The sequence below is a fragment of the Pseudorasbora parva genome, chromosome 5 (genome assembly GCF_024679245.1).
Source record: "Pseudorasbora parva isolate DD20220531a chromosome 5, ASM2467924v1, whole genome shotgun sequence".
NCBI lineage: Eukaryota > Metazoa > Chordata > Actinopteri > Cypriniformes > Gobionidae > Pseudorasbora > Pseudorasbora parva.
This window is the reverse complement of record NC_090176.1, coordinates 27,865,043-27,888,938: the sequence shown is the minus strand read 5'-3', so window position 1 is coordinate 27,888,938 and position 23,896 is coordinate 27,865,043. Positions and strand designations below refer to the sequence as shown.

Sequence of the window (23,896 nt, the reverse complement as noted above, 5' to 3'; positions counted from 1 at the left end):
ATTTTAGTCCCAGTCCGTGCGCAGCTGCCGGGCCAGGCGCGGGCCTGAAACGTCAGATAAAGCTCACAGGCTCGCGACTGGAGGAATACATATGCCTACAAATCAAACGCTTTGGTAAAGTCACACAAATTAAACATTGACGTTCATGTTGCACAAAAATAAACAGTGAATGTTGTTGTTGTGGTTTTTAACAGTGGGTCATATAGCATATCTTGTCAGTGCGTTTTGTGGTGTTTTCTGCGCATTTTCCCACTAACTCAAACGTGCGTACACCACCTCCTGAGCTGGCGTAGGATTTGAGCGTGCCGTACGCCAACGTCCATATTGATAAATCTCAAAGTCACCGTGGGTTTGGGTGTACGCAAGGTGTACGCTGGAAATTTGGTGTACGCACTTTTGATAAATGAGGGCCAATGTGTTTATTGACCGAAGCCTGACTCCATCCTGGTGGCGGTCGAGCAGTGTCTCCCTCAGTAATGAGGAATCGTTGAAACTACATTCAATGAGATGCCACTATCACAACCAGAATTCCAGAAGGTCTCTGGCTGATATTGAAGTGAAAGGAGATAAAATTGTGTAAGGTCCAACTTCACTACATGCCTTGAGTTACAGAGCCTTGAATCAAAGGAGGTTGAAGTACGTGATCTGGAATATTTCGAGAATACCGTTTGTTGTGTATGTTAATATGTTTATGAATATTATAATTCTGTCCCCTTAAATGTGAGACCTTCATGTTTTATTCCATGGCTTTCATAAGTAGGAAAAACTTGACAGGAGAAAAGTAATAAAAACATTTTTTCACAAAAAATACATCAGTCTTAGAGAGAAAATTAATATTATCAAATGTAATAATGTCTCTAATCCAAATAAATCATTTTATGTGTGTATAAGGTTAACCACAATGATGACTTTGTTTTATCCAGAGTGTTTGACAAAATATCCTCAATGAAAGCAAATGCTCTCAGAAACACGAGATCCTTAGAAATACTGCAGGCTCTTTGTTTATTGCAGAAATTGATCAGTATTATTTTTGGATGCCTGTATTGATGTTTTTTTTTTCCCCCTCTTCTTTTGTAGCTTCCTGCGCTTAAGGTCTCAGCAGTCTGGTGTTGTGGATGGTCTGTCTACCTCTAAACCAAACCAAAAGAGATTCTGTTGGCTCAGAGCCTGTGAATGAGTGCCTAAAGCAAGCCGGGGAAAGGGTCACCCACAGAGTTGATTAAAATGGGGTAAGTTTTTATGACTAACATACTGCAATCCTCCATGGCATTCAGTAGAGGCTTACAGATGCATGTATTGCCTTACTGTACATAAACATAAAGTACACAATTTAAAATCAATCAGGCAGCCTGATTAGTTTGTCATGAGTTGGACTGATCTGGTCGTCAGGTTTCAGTGTTTTTGAATCTCCTGTGTTTTGGCTTGGTATGAAGCTCTTGTCTCAGTGAGGGGCTGTCTGCACACGCTTTCTTGTGTCCATAATAATTCTTCTCAAATAGGAAATGGAGCATCTGCCTGTCTGTCACAAACAGAGAAGACATAGTGGGCCCGGCATGAGCTGATCCTGTGCCACATGCTCATTAAACAAGCTCCTTATGCAAATTGACTGTTTATTCACACGTCAGCAGTTTTTAAGCACAAGCGAAAGAAAACACTGGCAGCGCCATTGAGACAGTGAGTCTACTCGCCCACAAAGATAAATCCTCCCTGCGCTCCACTGTACAATTCACAGAAAAGCAAAAAGAGGGGTTTCGCTCAACCTTATCTCCCAAATGGAGTGTTGAAATTAGCCTGATAATACCAGAGGGCTTTCAGTGTTAATTAAATTGGGCCAAACGTTCAGTTACAGTTTTTCTCAATTACTTTAGCACATTTCTAGAAAAATTCTTACCATTCTCTAAACTGTAAGTGCAGTTGTCGCAATTGTTCACTGAAATATCAGAACTCTATTGCATTTCTGCAAAATGGAGTTACTCACCCAAAACATCATGGTTCAAAACCTAGTCATTGTGTCAGTACATTGCCGAATGCCACCAAAATAGAAAGTGAGCTATGAGCCACACTGGTCAAAATGTTTAGATGTTTTTTCACCATAGCAGTCAACCCATGAAATGATTGTTATATACAAATTTCATGCATGTACTGCATTTTTGATGACACTGAGTGCTTACTGTAGCCTAGAAATCTAGACGCATCGTAGCGGCAGCAACTGTAATTTGCAGCCAGGGTTGTCTAGCAACTCTCCGTTGGCTTGCAAGCTTGAAAAACTCTAGTCAGGCCAATCACATTGTGTATAGAGTTGGTGGACGGGCAGAGTTGCGACCGTTCCGCATGAATTTCCTGCTACTTCCCTCCTAACAAAGAAAGTTACTGAAGTAATTCTTAAAAATGGAAGATGTGTTCGGAGTTTTGCTGACCGGATACGGCAAACGATTAATATATCAACAAGCTCCACTGGTGGGAAAACACATGGGACTCCATCACAACCCGCTTGTGATTGTTGTCTCACCACTGATAGCGCTCTGGTTGGTTGTAGCGATATCCAATTGTGTGCAGAGGGAGTTTGAAAGACAACCGTTTATCCCGCCCCTCGGATTGAGCCCTGTCAATCAGGCACGGCGGCAGGATTCCAGTTTTGGATGGGCCAGACCAATTGTGGGTGGGCCTTAAATTAAAAACGTTATCAAGTCACTGTTTAACCTTATAAAAATGACTGACTGATATACTGTTATAGCTTATATGGAAGACAGGCTTAAAAAATTGCCAAATGTGAAAATAGCATGGGAAGAAGAGAGAACATGAGAAGAATATTCAATTTGTTGCAAATACAATTATTTAACAGAAAAGAAAAGGTATAGGGCCTTTCTCTCCGAAATTACAGGAGTAGTTGGCGGGGTTTGCTCTTGAAAATGTCAACATTTCCATTACCCTTCAAATTGCGCAAATTGAAATTGCGAATTGAAAATACGCCCGATGGAAACGCGGAAATTTCGCAAAAACTCCCATAGAAACAATTCACAACACTCTGTCATTTGTAGCTATACAGATGAGTTCAAGACATAATTATAAACTATAAACTGTCTACTTTTATTTGTGGACACAGGGAACTAATTATTTTGCATGCACTCACTCCAAACGCAATCTACATTTCAAAAAAAATATTGGGCCCTATCTTGCACCCAGCGCAATTGACTTTGTACACCGACGCATGTGTCATTCCTATTTTGCACGCAAAGCGCGCTTTTCCCTCCACAGAAGCACGTCGCTAAACTAGTGAATGAACTTGCGCTCCCTGGGCGGTTCAGTGCAAAAAAGGAGGCGTTTTCAGGCACAAACAATCCCTGGTGCTATTTTGCTGTTCCATTAAACAGTTGCGCCTCTGACCAGAAAAAAACTAGTCTAAAGTCAGTGGCGCGTTGCGCGTTGTTCATTATGCTATTTTAAGGGCGCATGCTTGACCATAATGTATAGCGTGCACAACGCGAATACACTTTGCTCATGTAATCTACACAGATGCAACAGTTATTTTTGGAAATCATAAATTGTTAAACTAAAAAAAAATATTAACACATTGTGGTGTGCCATGAAGATGTGAAAAAATAGGAATACAACTAGCTTACAAATTATGCAGGCTAATTAAGGATCAGACCTGTTTGCCCAATAGTGGCAAGACATATATACGTATATAAGGACATCTGACAAATTGGTTTGTCCGTCAAGAACCAGGAAAAAAAAAAAAAATCGACTGAAAAACTGAAAAACTGTTTAACCGACGCCTGTTTAACCAACGCTATTTTGGGTGGGTTTCTCCCATCCCCATACAACACAACTTCTCTGTCTTTCACTCCCTTACGAAAGAAAAATATATTTACCAATATATTACTTTAAATATATTTTAATATATTGTAAATATATTAAATAATATATTGACGGTATTATAAAATATATTATATATTCATGTAATATATTGCAAAATATACAAATGATTGCCGCTTTCAATATATTGCAATATATTGAAAAATATTAATATTAATTCCCATATATGTGAATATATTGCCTAATGTATTGCATGAAATTTTCCAATATACTGCAATATATTTTTGTTTTGTAAGGGCTGCTCTTAAAGAAAATCAGTCACGTCGGCTGTGAACCGCTCCTGGCATGCGCCTGGTAAATACGCCATAATAATAGCAATCCATAATGGAACTTGCGCACCTGCTTTTAAAGGGAATGTTGGATGAAGCTCTGATTGGTTTATTCACGTTACGCCCGAACCACACCTATGAATAATGAAGCTAATTCAGACCAACCCATTTTAGATTTGCGTCGGGCGCAAGAGCCATTTATCCCGCCGGGAAAATAGCAACAGTGCCGAGACCTGCCCACAAAGTTACTTGCGCTTCAGGCTTTGACACTTGCGTTTCAGATCGTTAAAATAGGGCCCATTTTGTTTATTAAATGCCAATTTTTTCTTTTCCAAAGCATTTCTAAATTCAGTCCAAATGCCCAACAAACAAAATGTCTAGCCAAAATAAGTGGTAAAAAAAACATGAGTTACCATGCAAATTCAAACATTTCGCTCTTCTCTATATGCGTCAACCTGGCGTGCGTAAAAGTCGATCATTCTTTACAGATGACGGTTTGTTTGAAAAGAAGACGAGATAGAATTCTTTATTAAACTCATAAAAGACAATAGGATTACAGGAATACTGGATTCTAAACACAGAAATGCCACATTATCATGAAGACCTTGAAGCAGATCTGACACACACACGCACACACACACACACACACACACACACACACACCTCATATCCGTGCCACTTAAGTAACCTAAGGGGCTTTCCTTGCCATTAATGCTTAGACATTGGACACGTCTCCTTCCAATAAAAATGATGGCTAGTGCGGTGGATGGGATATACAAACCTGCCAAGTGCCATCATTTTGAAATGCCCTATCACGAAAGGAAAATAATACGTTTTAGTAGCATAACTGCAGCTATGGAAACGCTGTCATTTCGCAATAGTTTTTTATCGACATTTAAGAAATATTGCAAAAGTTTTTTCGCAAATCTGTAATGGAAACGCAGCTACTGTAAGTTCTCTCTCGTCAACAGACTGAGGGACATAAGGCGAGAAGTAATTTGTTTGACACTGGAAAAGACGCGTTCAACTGTACATGAAGTCATTGGCCGTGTTATCAGAGTTATTAGGCAGTGTTGTGTGTCCTGCTGCCCTCCTCTATCTCGTTTGCAGCTATGACTCCGATACCGTTCGCGCATGTTTAAGGTACTTAAACAACGACTGCTGCAACATCCTTTTCTGGAAATTATTTTCACGTTCACAAATATCCGATCTTGAACCTCACTGTCTGCTGAACTTGCGCAGAAACATCAAAATAGACACAAACAACTGTTTAAAATTTGTTAAAAACAAAACATTTAGACTAGCCTATTACCACAAATTATGAGCTTATTTGCCATTCTCAACCATTTTTTGACTAAATTAAAATATATTAAAAGTTTTTATTTTTTTTAAAGAAAAGTTTTGGGTGGGCCTGTTGAAAAGTGGGTGGGCCTAGGCCCGTCAGGCCCACTCATAACGCCGTGCCTGCTGTCAATGGTGAGTTCCCAGACCAAACATCTTGATGTGGGTCTGGCTTGTCAGGCTATGCTTATTGTACTATACAAAAATGTTCTGAAGCTTACAGTATGTGAAGATATACTGCAAAGAGTTAGTATTGTAGTACACATGAAAACATTTATACAGTACATTTATTTTATAAATATGTGTAACATTTAAACTGAAAACTTGTTTTACTGTGATTTCAATTCTAAATGTTTTACATGCTACAGTAACTCACTGAACTGAAATTTACCACAAAATGCATGAAATGTTGTGCAAAATGCATCAATCCATGAAAAACAAAACACAGAACAAATGTATTCTTGGTGGACATCCTGTCGCATGATGAAAGACTGTTTAGAAGTTGTGACAGTTTCGCTGAAAAAAATTGGTTTTGATCATCAAGGAATGTGTATTTTGTTGTTGTGCAAACTGTAGACAATTTTACTTACATGCAAACATGTGCTAAAACACATGCAAATAGCTTAAATCAGTAAGAAATTCCACTCTGATGTGAACAAGAAACTAACTGATCAGAGACCAGAGAATTGTTGTTTTGAGTCTCATTCGAGAATTGAGCCAAAGCGATTGAGAAAAACTGTAACACCTAAACATGTTGGGCTTCGCCTACTTTTTGTCACTCAAAATCACTAGTTTCCCATCTTTTTCAATCTAATTGCATGCCATTGTTGTTTTTCTGACAGGCAAGATGAATATTCATCTAGATGGATTTGGCTGCCCAGAATGATTGTGACATGCTCTTTTGTAACTCCTGGCTTGACCCTGATTTCTATTTGAGATTGCGGGTGGATATTAATATGGCCCAAAGCAAGGCAATTTGTACTAATTACTGAAAGAGAAGCGCTCTCCTTGCTAATCCACAGTTCTCATCTGATTAGTGGAATAAGAGCCCCGGGCAAGTGTTATGGCTCTCTTCATTACTGTCCCTTCTGATTTTCCTCCCTCTCTGCTTATTTTTTTAATTCCAGACATGATTTCCCCATCATTTGATTTGTACAAAAGAACAAGCCATTTTTAGAATATGAATATGATTATACAAGTCATAGGAACTACACGTCATGAGCATTATAAATACTTCAGTGGTTTTGGAACTCATACTTGTTCATACTTGTTCAATTTTAAATGTAGTTTTGTCTTTGATAGGATCATTTGATGTAGATGAGTATATATACAGTTGTATGGCAAGAGGAATATTGTTAGTGTTGTACAGTATACACAGTCCATTTTTAAATATAAGAGAAATGTAGGGTGAATTCAGATTTAGCACCCTTGAAGGGCACTAAGATAGGGAAAGGGAGAGCTATGTGTAGAGTTGTTGTAAACACAAGTGAGCAAAGGAAGTCATTAGCACATGTTGCATACGATCAGCGCTTCAAGGAAATAATTTAGCATTTTCAGGATCACCTACTGGAATCCTTGGTAGCACAACGCCATGATTAATTTTGTAACCTGAGGTAATTTTAAATCTTATCTGGTAATTTAAAATCCTCAGTTGCTCATGTATACGGAAGGATTATCATTGGAATATATTTCTTACCTATTTTTATATTTATTTATTTGATTTTTTTGTTAAAATTTTTTTGACCAAAACTGTCATGGAGAAACAGAATGCCAGTATTAAAAAGATAATTATTTGCCCCAACAGTCAAAACCCAATTAAAAACCCAATTTATGCTATGTAAGAAAAATAGTAATATTATAAGGAAAATGTTGGTTACATAGCTTTCAAATGATAAAATGCATATTTTTGTGTCATTGTACTAAAGCAAAAATAAATAAAAACTAGGGCTGTCAAAATGAACGTGTGAATTTATTGTTTTTTATTATGTTTAAAATATTTAACGCAACTAACACAGCATCTGCTTTTTTCTGTCATCCCTTGGCTGCTACAGTATATGATCCCGTTATCATTCATTCAAGTGCTATTAAACCATTCAAGCGCGTCTTGTTTGGCAGCAGCCTAATAAACCTGCTGCTATGATGTCTGTCATTAAAGGGTTACTTCAGCGATTAGCATATGGCTTTGTATCAGTAGAAACCCTGGAGTATATTCAAATTATTGTGCTTTCCCCCCTCATATCTCCCTGAGACGAGAGATTTATGCATTTTATTTCTGGAAAAATTCCTCCTATGATGCAAAATGACGATTTTTGCATCATAGGAGGAATGTTGGCCCAAAGGCTAAAGACTACAGCCAGCAGAGGGAGCCATTTCCGCATGTTTTGAATCTGCGCATGGGGGATGGGCGATTACACTCAGCTGGCAGAGAGAGCTCAGCTTGCAGACAGGATCATTTAAACGGAGCTATGGTGAGCAATGTAAGTCTTTTAACTTCTCAAATTCATTTCTATGAAAGTTAAGCTTGCAAAGGCATGAACTGAAACGCGCCAGACTGAACTCGCGTTGTGAATGAATGCCGCGAATGTAGTCGCGATTACCTCAGCTCTCATCACTCCTGCAGTTAGTGCTCAGTGCTGTGACACTCGCGCGGTGACTCACTCATTATATTGAACAGACACGTTCAGTTTTTAATTGTAATGTCTTCTCTAACTCAGTCACAGTAATGAAGCTGGTGGTGTTGGGAATGGCCTCACAGGGCAGCGAAGCATTCTGGGAATTGTAGTCTTTCATCCCCATGGGACAAAAATACATTTTCTGTCTTTTCTCAGTCTAGAAGACACCAAATTCAAAAATAATTTCACATTTCTACTGCATTGATGACCCAGTTTAAATACAGATTCATCTTCCCAGCGCTGAAGTACCCCTTTAATGTTAATCAAAGAACAAAAGACAAAGAGAAACTCACTCACTGCTCTTTAATTCAATTTCTGTATATTTCCTTCCTGTTAGATCAAATATTCAAAATATACTGTCTGTATGTAGTTTCTCAATTCAGTTCGAGATTAATGCTGTTTGTGAATTGCAGATGCTAAGATGCAGAGTGTATGACCTCATTGTTCTACTAATGTGATGCCAATGCCTTGTCTGTACATTTCTGCAGGGCTGTGATCCCAGTGCTCCGTTCTGGAAGATGGCAGCTCCTTCTGTGGCCATGCCGGATGTGAAAGCTCCACAATGTGAGTACTCCCCAGCAGGCTCTCCTGCAGGCTGCAGCATGGACTTGTCCATGGACCTGTCCGTCCTCAGCTCCCCGCTGTCTGCTTTCCCTCATCACAGCGTGCCCCCATTCCCTGCCCAGGACATTGCGCCAGGCCACTGCAACAACAACAATGGCCTGCTCAGCAACCTGGGGCTCTACTGTTCCACCAGTAGTATGCATCCCCTTAAACAGCCTGACGGTCAGTCTGGCTACGGGACGATGCGAATTCCACAGGGCTGTGTGAACACCGGCAGCACCCGACTTTACCACAGCCTGGAAAACCTGCACTGGGCTGCCGTGTCGGACCCCAATGCGTATCCTTACAGGAGTGTGGACAGTGAGTTTATTCTTCATTGCACTTCAAGCAGCCACTGGTACAATGGACCTCCTCAGGGACCACAGGTATATGGCTTAATGCCTTCCCTCGACGGCATGGCGATTTACGGCCGCCAAGGAGTGGTCAGAAAGGATATACCGCTCTTCCCGCAATGGCTTTTACCAGCGGTTGAGGACTGGGGCATGAACGGAAATGCCCGAAAGGGTCTTCGAGACAAGCTGCGGCTCCAGAGCACACGTGTGACGGAGCCCCACAAGCCCTTGCGTCCTCAACCTGTGCTTGGTAATGCACCATGTCCGTTGTATCCGCGCAATCAGGATGTAGCAGTTCGGCCTGAGCCACCATTGTTTCAAACGAATGGACAGCAAGAGTTGAGTGCCCGTCGCATCACCAGTCCTGAGGAGATCAAACAGGAAGCGATGCGACGGCTGCAGCTCCGAAGACAAAGAAGCACCCCTAACCTGGCTCTGAACTCCAGACAGGAGTCTAGTACCATGAGTAAAGCTCATACCGCAGAGCCCATCTGGACTAACTCTGCCCAGTCAACCCCCGAGAGGAAAAGACCCCCTATGGGGCGCTTGCACATACCTACATTTGAGGAGTTTAAGAGAATGAGGCAAAGGGAGGGCAGTAAGAACTACAGGTCCTCTGAAATATTGAGTTGCGACAACCATAGAGAGGAAAGACAACAAACAGAGGAAACACAGAGTGCGGAAAGGACTGACACCGATGCCGCTCAAGATTCGAAACATCCTTGCGGACACAGGCGAGGGGAAATCTCTGTGCCCAGTTCCACTGCAGATGTCCCGGGAGGACCCATCTGCACAGGCCCAATAGCTCGCTCTCCATTACACCCTCAAGCTGATACAGGAAGAGAGGAGGAGACAAAGGGCCCAGCAGGCCCTGGGGCCACAGATGTAGATGTTCTTCCCTTCCCGCCCCGCAGGGAGTGTGGCAATGGCCCATCCAGCTGCTGCCCCGCAATCCTTCTGGACGGCAAAGACCTTTCCAGTTACGGAGCCAAAATCTACAAAATGAAGGATGGCTTCCTGGGATCCGCCCTGGACCTTATTAAAAAAAGGTGAGTGGATGAAGGAGAAGATGAATTGGTAGTTGGTAAATTTGTATTTGTGCATTTGTACTTAAAGTTGCACTTTACGGAAAGTAGTGACAGATCATTTAAACTGTATTAATCCATACATCCAAGTGAATTTGATTATTGAAAAAAAAACTAAATGTAAGACGGGGTTCTTGGTTCCATTGGTTGTTGAATGTATAGAGGAAAATCTGTGAGCTTGAGGTTGTTTGTAAGTAAGGGGCGGAGTTTAAGCAGACTAAATTATTTGAGTCAGGCATACTCCACAATACCTAGTTTTTTGTTTTATATTGTGTAGGTCTCTGGCTAACTCGTGTTATTTCTGTCTGATTGAAATACTTCTGCAAATCAACTGTGGGCCACTATTACCTAAAACTGTGTCTATAAATGCAGATTATCTGTCATTCTTACTACTTTGAGTAAAGACAAAGAATTGAGCTAGATTTGTTTTACAAATGTTTGTTACATCAGTCATTTACGTTGCTGGGCGAAAATATGCAGCGTAATTGAAACAGTTCCCGCATGTGCACCGCAATAAATTAGAAATACACATGGGTTCGTTTATAGACATACACTTGTTAATGCTAATGGGGAGGAATTACAGCTGCAACATCTCATAATATTCCTCAAAATGAGTAGTGTATTACTGAGAAACATCCTGCTCAAATCCTTGCTATGGAGGTTCAGGTTGAATAACAAGTCCTTCCAATGTTTCATCATCGGACTCACGCTTGAATTGATATGGTAAAATCGATGTCATTGTTACAGTGTGTAAAATCCCTGAGGACTGAGGAAGCCTCCGGAGCTGAAGTTCTTTTATGGTAATGTGAGTTTAGCATATGAACCTGTTGTAAGAGACCTCCAAAACAACATTAAGAGCCTTTAAAATAGCATAATAGGGGCCCTTTAAATGGGAAAAATAGTATGCTGAGTAAAAATGTACTTCAGCTGCAGGGAACAGTGTATCTCTTGGTTATCAGTTTAGCTTGTTAACTGTGAAAATGAAGCCAGCAGCGTTTACATCAGTATTTGTGTTGGTATTGATTTATTCAGCATCTCTGCACAGCTTGTATACAGAGAATGTATCCACACTGATGTGATTCTCAGTGTCTTCATTTATGCCAGGCACACAGTAGCAGATGTGATATTTGCATCTAGTGGCATATTCTGTGATGATTAGCAGGTTTATTTACTGTATATCAGGAATGTGAAAACATGGCCATTAGAAATTCTATTAAATATCCTGTCCTAATCAGTATCTTTCTTTGTCTTGATTTCCAGTACAAAATTACAACCCAGCAAAATCAGCCTTTTGACTAGTTTTAAGTATAAACTTTATTACATTTTGTTAAAGCTTTAGGGAAATTAATGTTGTTTTATGGATACATAATATTACTGGAAAACAAAGATTTTTTTCTAGTAGCAACAACAACTAAATTATTGCTATAGCAATAAACCCCATAAATTCCCCACTGTATCCCCCACATAGGCAGTAACAGTATTATATGGATTCTTCAGTGGTTGTGTTGCGCTGTGACGTTTGCCTGGTTTACACCTGTCCACCAACAGCACGTTTTACACACAGAATCTCACAGAAGTGTAAAATATGCAAACTTGACAGGAATTTGATTAACATAACAGCACATAACTCTGGCCCTGACAAAATTCTCAAATTTAGCATGGATGCATAAATCCGTATAGATTTTCCTTCAGCTACATTTGCTTCTGTCATACAGAGCTTAACTGTATGTCAGAGGCTTTTCAACATTACAGAGCCTTTCTCTAATGTTATGTTCCTCCAGGGCAGAAGTTCAATCCAGGCTGTGTGTGAACCATCTAAATATAACATCCAATATCCCGGCTGTACCATAGTGCCTCAAGTGTTGGATTTCATTTACTACAGAGCAGCCCGGGGGCTTCCAGGTCTTTTTCATGAGACATTTAGTTATTTTCATTTATTGTCTGCTCAATAGAAGAAAGAAGAACAATCCACACAGCAAAATTTTTATAAGACACTTCATATCTTTGACTTTCGTAGGAAGGTTATTGTCCTGATACAGTTATTTTTTTTTATCATATGTAATTTGTATAGATTAGTTGAGTCAGTATTGTTGGACAAGAATTATAGCATATCAGCCTGAAAGTGTTTTATCAAAGCCTGACAGTACACTGGAAGAAGTGACTTATAAAATAATTTAGGGGAAAACATCCATTGAATAAATTCACACAGCACTGTTGAAATGACAGGTAATATATCTGCAGTGCTTTAATGACAATTTCATTTAGGTGTGAAAGACATTGGTTTTATTGCCTCTTTCATAGCGGGATATTAATTACTGTCAGTCCATGGCTACAGGTTTTCCACATTTTATTGGTAGAATTAAAAAAGACTTTAGATCACACCAGCTATTAACATCTGAATTTTGTGATTCTTCTTTTCCTGTAGTGAGATGTCAAGGCTCTTTGTCTTTGTGCGTGTTTTCTTTAGAATGCTTCAGAGCTCAGGGTTGCTTTGTCAGCGCTATTCTCAGATGACATCTATGCAAATTTATGACAGTAATGAGTGCAGCATTATCAGATATTGAGGTACTGAAGCATTAAAGGAGATGGAAGTGATTTAGAAGAGGCAATTAAGAGCTTATAACAAATCAATCAAAACACCTGTTTTTAAAGCTAAGAGAACAATGAACAATGGCTGATGCAAACAGCTGATAGTTGCACAGCCATCAGAAATCATTCATAAATGTATTACTAATCTTAATATTCTTTCTTGACATTCTTTCACAGCTTTCACTTAATATATATAAATGTTTTCTGAATCACAATTTTTGGTTGGTTTTGATGTTTTTAAATGCTCAAGCCGGTTGCATTTATTTCTTTAAAAATACAGTAAAAACTAATTGTGAAATAATGACAATTTTAAAATGATTTTTTTTCTATTTGATTACGCAGTTCATTCCTGTTCAGTGAGCATCATTACTCCAGTCTTAATTAGTTAGTTAGTTCAGTTGGGTTAGTTCACCCAAAAATCAAAATTTGGTCTTACTTAGAATTACTCACCCTTATTTTGTCTGACAACTGTAAGACCTCCGTTTATCTTCAGAACACAAATGAGGATATTTTTGTTGAAATCCGATGGCTCGGAAAGACCTCCATTGACATCAATGTCATTTCCTTTCTCAAGATCCATAAAAGGCACTAAAGACGCCGTTACAAAGCCCATCTCACTACAGTGGTTCTACAATCATTTTATGAAGCGACGAGAATAGTTTTTGTGTGCAAAAAAAACGAAATAACGACTTATATAGTTATGGCCGATTTCGAAACAAAGCGACTAAAGCATCAGAGCTTAATGAATCAGCGTATCGATTCATGATTCGGATCACGTGTCAAACCGCCTAACTGCTGAAATCAAGTGACTTTGGCGATCCGAATCATGAATCGATACACTGATTCATAACGGTCGAAGCTTAGTTTTGAATTCAGCCATCACGTCGTTATTTTTATTTTTTTTGCGCACAAAAACTATTCTCGTTGCTTCATAAAGTTGTTGTACAACCACTGTAGTGAGATGGGTTTTGTAACGACGTCTTTAGTGCCTTTATGGGTCTTGAGAGAAGAAATGTCATTAGTGTCAATGAAGGCCTTTCTGAGCCATCGGATTTCAAATGGCATGAGGGTGAGTAATTAATGACAGAATGTTCATTTATGTGTGAACTAACACTTTAAGAGTCACATGACCCTTCAGAAATCATTCTTATATGCTGATCTGCTGCTCAAGAAACATTTAACGTTTCAACGTATCAACGTTGAAAACTGCTTAATATTTTTGCAGAAACTGATACAGTTGTGAAGGATTATTTGAAATATACATTTTCTTTAACATAAATGTCTTGTTTTGCATAACGGTCACTTTTTACCAGTTTAATGGGTCTTTGCTGAGTAAAAGTATGTATTTCTTTCAAAAACAAAATTCTTACTTACTCCAAGCTTCTGAAAGATAGTGTACAGGACATCGACCCGACAAGCGTAACTATCTAATATAATTAGACTTATTTTCAAAAAATGTCCTGAGTCTTGAATTAAGTTTAATCAAGTTGTATTTTTTCTTGTAAATCTAAAACATCTGTGGAAGGTTTATCGAAGGTGTTTTTATTTTTGTTTGTTTTTTACCTTTGATGCATGCAGACCTGTTGTTGGAGACCTCTAAAACACTTTAAATAGGAAAAATAGTATGTTGAGCAAAAATGGACATCAGAGAATGCCCTGAATCCTGAATTAAGTTTAATCAAGTTGTATTTTTTCTTGTAAATCTAAAACATATCTCAAATGTATTTAGTTTAAAAAGAAAAAAAAGAAAAAGAAAATTTCCAAAAGGGTAAAAAAAATTAATTAAATAAAATTCAACATATTCTTTGAAATCAATTCATATTATTTTACATAGATCTTAGTTTAGCTCTGCTATGTGCTGTTATTTATTGTCTGTGGTGTGTGGGGTCATCCAAAGATACATAAGCTCCTTTAATTTTCTTCTTCTTTCTCTCTCTCACACACACACACACACACACACACACACACACACACACACACACACACACACAAAGGAATCTAAAAGATTGATTTAGCTTGTTCCAATTCGGAACCCTGTAGCGAGGAGTTCAGGTGTTAATGTGAATTGATGCGTCTAATTGCTGTCCACCCTGAGCCCCTCTGGTTTGAGGGTACCGGTTCTCCCTAGAGGGATGGGGGTTGACCGCACGGCACGCATACAAACGCACAATCAGGAATTCCACTTTAACACTCCCATTTTCCCCTCTTTGTGTTCTCTCTCCCTCGCTTCCCCAGCTGCAGTGCAGAGATTGCAGCCGAGACTCCCGTCCGACTGTCGCGTGAGCAGAATGACGTCACTGACATCACCGCTCCCCAGCCCAGCCATCAATCTGCCCAGGTTGCCATGACAACGTCGGCCTGCGGAGAGGAGGCTTGCACCGAGCCCACGGGACAGCAGGGGAAAGCGGCGACAGAATGCGTAAGGAATGCTCCCGTCTCTCTCACACTCGCACACCTCTGAATATCACAGCGGCGACTCTGTCATGCATGCATGCGAGCATGATCAGGGCGCACGGGAGGCTGAGGTTGCAGGGGAATGTGCACGGTAGAGGCGACTGCAGACATGCAGCGGAGCGCAGAGCCGCAGCTAAGAGCGACACGCAGGAAGGATTAGAGCCAGGTTTCATGGTGGTAACTGCTTTCCTTTCCTCTCTGTGTCAGGTTGTGTGTCCTGCCTCTGCTGCTTGAGATGCCGACCGGCTCTTCATTGCGCCACGTTCATTCACGCCGTTTGACTGGCTGCATGTTTTTAAGGTTAAGGGTGATGTCGAAGAATGCTGTCATTCATTTGCACTGTTGCTATGATTCGTTGTGCACAGATTCTTCTTGCATCTCTGCATTTCAGCGTTTTTAATTAAGATAACTGCCGCCTTATGAATTATTCTGTACGTCACCTGAAGCCGTGGTGTCTTGTTTCTCGTACATTGATAACACTTGAGAACCTAATGCTGTCAAGTGAGGGTTTTACGCCATAGATTGTGCTTTTTTATCAGATTCAACTGAAACATGTTATGCACTGACTTAGACGCATCATTTCGGAATAGCTTTCTAGTGTTTCAGAGGTGTAAAAGGTGAAAGGTTATCAATGTTGTCAGTTCAGGCAGATCAAGTCAGTGCAGACACTTTTAAAGTCAACATGAAACCATTGACAACATATTTGACTTGCATTGTGTTGTGTTGTATTTTTGAGTGAAATATAGAATGGGTGGCCTGGTTTTCCCCTCGATTGGATCAAGAAAAGTATTACAGGTGGTAATATTTGTGATTTCAGCCAAAAAGGACAGTTTCAGAAAGTGTGCCAGTTTCATTTCATAGTTCGTTTCATTAAAAAAAAAAAAAAAAATAGGGTCAATGTTTTAAATTATTAGTTCACTCAAAAAATTCGGACTTTCCTCTGCGCAACATAAGAAAATATTTAAAGCATGTAACAAAATTTTTGGTTACTATTGACATTATTTATACTACTATGGGTGAATAAATGATGACATAATTTTGAGTGAACTATCCTGTTAATACTGACTTTCAACAGGCCAGTTTTGAAAGGAAACTGGATTTACGAACTTACGAACAATATTTCTATTGATAAAAGAGATGCATTTTATGTCCTTGGAGTCTGTCAATAGACTTTATAAACAGTAAATGAGCATGAAAACTGGTAGCAAAAAAATGTCCACTTACCACCACAATATATTAAAAGCTTTGGTAATGTAACACCCTTTGGATGAACTGTAATACAGTGACTCTGATCGATGTCTGAAACAGATAGTGGTTCCATTCATTCTCATATGTGCTTAGAGATCAGATCTGCCTTCATTGAAGTTTTACACATTGAACTTTCTCTTCACACCCACATAATTTTCAGACCATTGCTCTGCCATGCTCACGGTTTTTTAACAGATGTCCGTCCTATTGGCAGGTTTCTGGGGCGGGCTGCAGACGCTCCAGCTCAGACGCGGCCTATGAGCTGGCTGAGTCAGTGAGGGCCCAGCGTGAGTGCCGCCTGCGGCCCCACTACAGCGACCCCATGCCTGCAGACGCCACCAAGCGTAAGCAGCTGGAGATGAAGATCGCCGCCGCGGCACGCTTGCACATTCACCGAAGAGAGAGGGACAGTGGTAAGACTCTTTCCTCTGCTCTCAGCTTTGCTCACACTTCTTCCTGTAAGTAATTTAACTCTTGTCCTAGTTTTGCTCTGGTAGTAATTCCTTTAAAAGAATTTTTATTCTTGACTTTAACCCAAGGGTATCACTTTAGTTGTTACCATTAGACTCTGCTATTACTAAAACCTGGCTTTAGGTGGCTCTTACTGTAGTCCCTTCACATGCATGACCTGAGGACTGCTTTTATCTTCTGCACCACAGCATCCATACTCTGTGTCTGTACTTTGTTTGTGTTATTAGACTTAAAGGCAGCTATCAAATGCATATCCTGAATCGAATTTGGAGTGCACATTATGTCAGTATGTTGCATTATGTCAGTGGTTATTTGCCATGGTGACATCAGAATTTGGATATGTAATTTATTTTGCTTAAAGATTTAGATCATCATGTAGCACTATCTTAAAAGGAATAGCAAGATTATTGCAGATATTTAACTCTGATCTCTATCCCAGAGGTCCAACCTCTGTTAATATGAGCCTCTATTTTTATTATTTTTAATTTGTATTCCAAACAGTACAATTTGTAATAGCAGATTTCCAATGGAACTTTAAGTATAGATTAAAGAAAGTATTTATTGTCACGTTACAATAACTGATAAATGACAAATGCGATAAAATATTTAAAGTTCGAATAAAGTAAATAAAGAGCTAATGAAGTAAATAACATGTAAATAAGTTGTGTAAAGACAAATTTCACAAAAAAAATATTAAGCAGCACAACAGTTTTCAACAATGATAATAATTAATGAGAACTAAATCAGAATATTAGAATTTCAGAAGGATTATGTGAAACTGAAGTCTGGTGTAATGATGGTGAAAATGCAGCTTTGCCATCACAGGAATAAATTACATTTTAAAATATATTGAAATAGAAAACATTTATTACAAATTGTAATGATATATCTCAATATTACTGTTTTTTCTTTATGGACAAACAGTAACAGACTTTCAAAAACATTTAAAAATCTTACAGAATCCAAACTTTTGAAGGGTAGTGTATACTAACAGTATACACATTTTATATGAAAATTCTGCCACCAAATATGTATTGGCTTATTATATAACTCAATGGGTTTGTTTAAACACCTTAAATGCATTGTCTTTTATACTTAAGAAATTATTTACAGTTTTTTTTTATTTTTGTTTTATCTTAACTGTTCCAAACTGACATTTTATAGTTTTTTTTTTTTTTTTTAATTATTAGACTTTTTTAATTATCACAATATAATTGTTGTTATGAAATTCTGAGAGCTGATCTCGTGAGGTTTGTTTGTTCTTTGTCATCAGTGCCAGGCACAACCAGGGGCCGCTCGGAGCCCAGAGGTGAGGAGAGGAGCAGGGGCCTGGGTGTGGGCCGCACAGCACAGCACCGTTGGAGTACCGTAAGCAGCCTGAGCGCAGACAGTGGTGTCGTAGGGTTGAGCGATGAGCGTGAAGACGAGGAAGAGCCCCGTCATGCCCGCCACAGCGCCGGAGCTGAGGTAGAACGTGTGGACAGCGGCATCGGCCCTGGATTGGCACGGGGCTGGAGGAGACCCTTGCCATCCCTCAGGACATGGGAGGTTCAGCAGCCCTGTCCTGATTGCGGGCACAAAGAGGGTGCCCACGGGGAGGGCATGTGCGAACGCTGCTCCAAGCTGCGCACCGAGCGCAAAGAAGCCATCCTGGAGTTTCTCAACACCGAGTCGAGTTATGGAGAGGACCTGCGCATCATCAAGGAAGAGTTTTACTGCCCCATGCAGAGTGCAGGACTGCTCACAGCAGAGCAGCTGGCCGTGGTCTTTAGCAATGTTCAAGAGCTCATTGATGTCAATGACAGGTTCACAGAGCATCTGCAGGACAGCATTGATCAGGCATTTGATCAGGTATGATAGAGTAAGATATATTAAGCAAGGATGCCAGTAAAGGCACCCCCACCCCCACCACCTCACACACACACACAGACACACAGACACACACGATGGTAGTCAAAAGGGGGTCGATATCTGGTTGGTTACAGACATTCTTCCAAATATCTTGTGTACAGCAGAACAAAGAAAAATAAAGGTTTGGAACAATATGAGGGTGAGTACATGATGACAGAAATTTCAATTTGGGGTGAACTATCCCTTTAAGCAGATCAGCATATTGAATGGTTTCTGAAGGATCATGTGACACTCAAGACTGAAAATTCAGCTTTGCCATCAGAGAAATAAATTACACTTTAAACTATATTAAAATAGGAAACAGTTGTTTTAAATTGTAACCACATTTCACAGCATCACTGTTTTTACTGTATTCTTGATCAAATAAATACAGCTTTGGTGAGCATAAGAGACTTACTGATAAGAAATCTTACTGACCCTAAACTTTTGAACAGTTTGTATATATATATTGTAGCGACACTGCTGTTTGCTTTCTTGATATCTGCATTGAAAAACCTACATCAGTGGTCATTACTGTGATTTATGTTATATTATTTTTTTTATTCATAATAATCCATATTTGCTTTTGCATTTAGGCAATGTTTTCATCATGAAGTATATGAGCCAGTTAAGCTAAATTGAATGGTGACTTGTCTTCATACAGGGCGATGAGGACCTGCAGACTGTGTGCATTGGAGAAATCTTCTTGGAGTTTGTCAACATGCTTCCAGCATTTCAAACCTACTGCCTTCAGCAGTTCACATCTGTCAACATGCTCAACACTCTGGAGAAAGAAAAAGAGCTTCTTAGGTACATATATTACATCCTCTAATTGCTTTTAGGAAGTACTTGTAGATTATCTTGTACCATTCATTGTTTGCAAATAAAGTTAAGCATCAGACTCAGCAGTGCTAGTAGATTGTAAGTTAATAGGTTTTTTCCAATGTTTCTAAAAAGGGTTCATTTATAAAATATTTCAATAAGATCAGCCAGTATTTCATATTTGTACATGCACTATCAATATTTTCACTGCCCCCACCAATAAGAAAATAATGTAAATGTATTTTGGTAATGTATTTTGATGCATTCTAATTCTTGTGTTAAGTAGTTGTAACTTGTCAAATACTACCAATATTAACACCTGTGCCTAATTATTATTTTATTTATTTTTTCCGCAATAATAGCGGCAAATTATACAGTAATAATTTCAAACTAACTTTTGCTAGAAAACAAAGGTATAATGTGATGTTATTTATTTAACTCATCCTAACACCATGTTAGCTATATATATAACTTGGTGACACTTAAATCAGCACAAAACATTTGCACCCACAAGGCACATGTACATGATCAATGAATGCAATCAGTCCAACCGGGCAAGTGACAGTGAACAAGTCTGAAATCCTTGCACACTGACTACTCTGCCATCTGCCCATCCTTTGTTGTGCCCTACTAATGTGATTTAAATTTTTTATGGCAACACTGAAGTGACAATCAGACACACTACTTTGCAATCTCCTAATGAATTAGGCGAGAAGTCTTTCATTTGTACAATTTTTTTTTCTAATCTTATGAATACAATATACACGTATGCTCTTGTCCTTACGTATGCTTAACAAGACTGCTTTTATTTGACAATAATCGAATCAGTGATACTGTGATATATTATTACAATACAGTTTAAAATAACAATTTTCTATTTTAATATATCAAATATATATATATATATATATATATATATATATATATATATATATATATATATATATATATATATATATATATATTCCTGTATTTTCAGCATAATTTCTTCAGTCACATGATCCTTCAGAAATCATTCTAATATGCTGATTCTCTGTTCAGTAAATAGTTCTGCTTATTATCAATGTTAAAACGAGTTGTGCTGCTTAATCATTTTGTGGAAACAGTGATAAAAGAATTCAGGATTTATTTGGAACAGAAAGCTTTTGTAACATTATAAATGTCTTTACTGTCACTTTTGACCAATTTAATGCTTCCTTGTTGAATTTAAGAACAGTAGTGTATACCATTAGCAGGAACTCTCTTAATTGTCATTTATGTTTTCTACCTTTCGTCCTTTAGAATATTCCTCGACGTGTCCCAGAATGACAACACTGCGCTCAGGCGCATGAACCTGCGCTCCTTCCTGATGGCACCGCTTCAGCGTGTGACCAAGTACCCGTTGCTGCTGAGTCGCATCAGCAAGGCCACCAATGAGTGTCATCCGGACTATTCCCGCTTAAAAGAAGCCAAGAGCCGCGTGGAGTCCCATTTAGAGCACATCAACATGAAGACCAAACAGGAGGGGACCGCCACGTGGTCCTTGCGCTCTTTCCGGCGCGACAGCCGCAAGAACCGAGAGGTCATCAACATTGAGATGCGAGAACTGTCGATGAAGACGGTGGGCTGGATGCGAGAGAGCACGCGCTTCATCATGGAAGGACCGCTCCAGCTGGCGCAGCCCGCCGATGGCCAGTGGCTTAAGAAGGGAAGCAAATCCCTCAAATTCCAGAACGTTCAGAGTTTACTCATGGTACGCACCTTGCGTACTGCAGATGTGACCGACGGAAGCCTGGAGACCTCAGAGACTGTGCAGGATGGTGTACTGGTACTCATCAAGGACAAGAGCAGCGGGAAGTTCACTGTGTTACGGGAGCCCATCTGTCTGGCGAATTGTGTGGTGTCTGCCGACCCCGACTGTGAAGACACCTTCGAGGTGCTGGACATCCGACGCGAAGCCTTCGTTTTCCGTGCCTCTGACAAACCTCGCACTCAGCAGTGGTTTCGACAGATCAAGAGATACGCTTGTGATCTTGGATCCTGGAGAAAACGACGCAATGCTCTCCCTAATATCATGATTAGCACGAACCAGAGCCGGTCCTGAGGCATCCCTCATCCCCTCCAAGCATAACTGATGTAGACAATAGTTTTAAAAAAATCAATATTTTGTTGAGAAAACAGTATTTGTGTGGAGGAATAGGATCTGATTATGTTTCTCCACCAATGGACTTTTAAATTGCAAGGTTTTACTGTGATTTAAAAGACTGAATATTAATATAGACTGCAAGGGGCACTTTGTATGAGTGGAAGGCAAATAAATAACATTTGGGAAGAGGAAAAATCCACTATCAAGCAAAAAGTAAAGCCCTTTGGCATACCAAAATGAGGGCCTTGTTAGGTGCCTCACTGCTGCACTTGTAAAACACTGATTGTACTACTAGTTTGCGACTGAGAAGAAAATTTTTCAGTTGTGAAATGGTTTCGCGATAAGCATGAGGGAACATGTTTTGATTGGACTTTTTAGTATGCACTACAGAGTGGTAACCTGTGTTTTGTGTGAAGACTGAGGTAAAGCTGTTTTGTTTTCGGACCATCGTAATTCGCTCTTCCTCTCTTCCGTTAGCAACTATTCCCACTGCCATCCAGGAGCAGTTCTCATTTTTGTATCACTGTGCTGGTTTACAAAACAGCAATAATATTCATTGTATTATGTAGCAGCAGTAAAGCTGTGTTTATTCACAGGTATCAATATTCTTGTGATCAGTGATGTAACCAGACCATTTTTGGTACGTTTTTTTTTTTCTTCCATAAATGAGGGTGTAGCAGTCTAAGCATCAATTATTGCCACATTAATGGTTGTGCTGAAACCATCTGTGGCCAGTTCCTGAATAAAAAAAAATATTTAGATGTTTCCCCCACCAAAATTATGTAGTTTATAATAACATTGTTGCTTTCCTTTGTAATGTTTGAGGGGGATAAAATATGTGCCTTTGTTTATTTGATACTAAATGAGTCTATTGTACTATTCGTTCAAGTTTTCCCTCTATGTTTACTTAAAAATTGGGCCTTATGTCAAATTGAGGAAAAAAAATATTTTTTCAGTAGCTGCTATAATATTCCAACTTTCCCATTGATATACAAACTGTCCTTTATGACAACCCGCTAAATGTTACTTGTTTTTGTTTGATGCACTTTAATATGAAGGTCCTAAAACTGGAGCGAGGACATTGTTCTGCAGTTTACAAAGCTTTACTGTACTTTATCAATGCAAAGGAATGCAGGAAGTGCTGCACAGGGTGTAAGATCTCGGTGCTCTTTGGTTGTGTAGGATAATTAAGTTTAAATGCAAAAGTAGTCCAAGGCACTCGATGGGTATATTGAGATAGTTAAAAAGCCTTTATTTTTTCATGGCTTAAACATTTAAAAAATTGGTGACAGAGACACCTACGCGTTGCGGCTTTACATGCCTTCGTCAGGGTGTGTATAACAAACAACATCTCAAGCTCATTTCTAACCAGCCATTAATTGATCTAATTACAGACACCTGGTCATTCAGTGTGCGTGTATGGTATTTCTGTCCGTTTCTTTCCTAAAAATGGTAGTATGCAACACTCCATTTATTTATTTATTTTTTTATTTTTTTATTTATATGTATATATGTGTATGTATGTATGTATGTATATATGTATATATGTATGTATATATATATATATGTATATATGTGTATATATGTATATGTATATATGTGTATATATGTGTATATGTGTGTGTATATATATATATATATATATATTTTTTTTTTTTTTTTTTTTTCTTCTGTCTCTCTCAGTCTCTCGCTCTCTCTCTCTCTCTCTCTCTCTCTCTCTCTCTCTCTCTCTCTCTCTCGCACACACGCACACTGAATGACCAGGTGTCTGTAATTAGATCAATTAATGGCTGGTTAGAAATGAGCTTGAGATGTTGTTTGTTATACACACCCTGACGAAGGCATGTAAAGCCGCAACGCGTAGGTGTCTCTGTCACCAATTTTTTAAATGTTTAAGCCATGAAAAAATAAAGGCTTTTTAACTATCTCAATATACCCATCGAGTGCCTTGGACTACTTTTGCATTTAAGCTTTACTGTACTTTGTTTTAAATATTGAGATTTAAGAGAAAATGAACCACAGTTGACTTGAGCAATAGCAATCAACGACATTCACCCAGTCATTCTGCTCTCTCTTTCTCTCTCTGTGTGTATGTTTA

The 23,896-nt window shown here is 39.2% G+C and overlaps 1 protein-coding gene across 2 annotated transcripts in view; it reads left to right on the top strand.

Annotated features, from left to right (window-relative positions):
• Nucleotides 1–22,907, top strand: part of arhgef49 (Rho guanine nucleotide exchange factor 49) — a 66,992-nt gene extending 44,085 nt beyond the window's left edge. For both annotated transcript variants that reach the window (XM_067443743.1, XM_067443744.1), the window contains 7 exons: nucleotides 1,078–1,229; nucleotides 8,647–10,163; nucleotides 15,024–15,207; nucleotides 16,705–16,903; nucleotides 18,235–18,812; nucleotides 19,516–19,661; nucleotides 20,955–22,907. In XM_067443743.1, the coding sequence (XP_067299844.1) occupies nucleotides 8,677–10,163; nucleotides 15,024–15,207; nucleotides 16,705–16,903; nucleotides 18,235–18,812; nucleotides 19,516–19,661; nucleotides 20,955–21,756 (3,396 nt within the window). In that variant the 5' untranslated portion in view covers nucleotides 1,078–1,229; nucleotides 8,647–8,676 and the 3' untranslated portion in view covers nucleotides 21,757–22,907. The remainder of the gene's footprint in view (nucleotides 1–1,077; nucleotides 1,230–8,646; nucleotides 10,164–15,023; nucleotides 15,208–16,704; nucleotides 16,904–18,234; nucleotides 18,813–19,515; nucleotides 19,662–20,954) is intronic.
• Nucleotides 22,908–23,896: the final 989 nt, after the last annotated feature.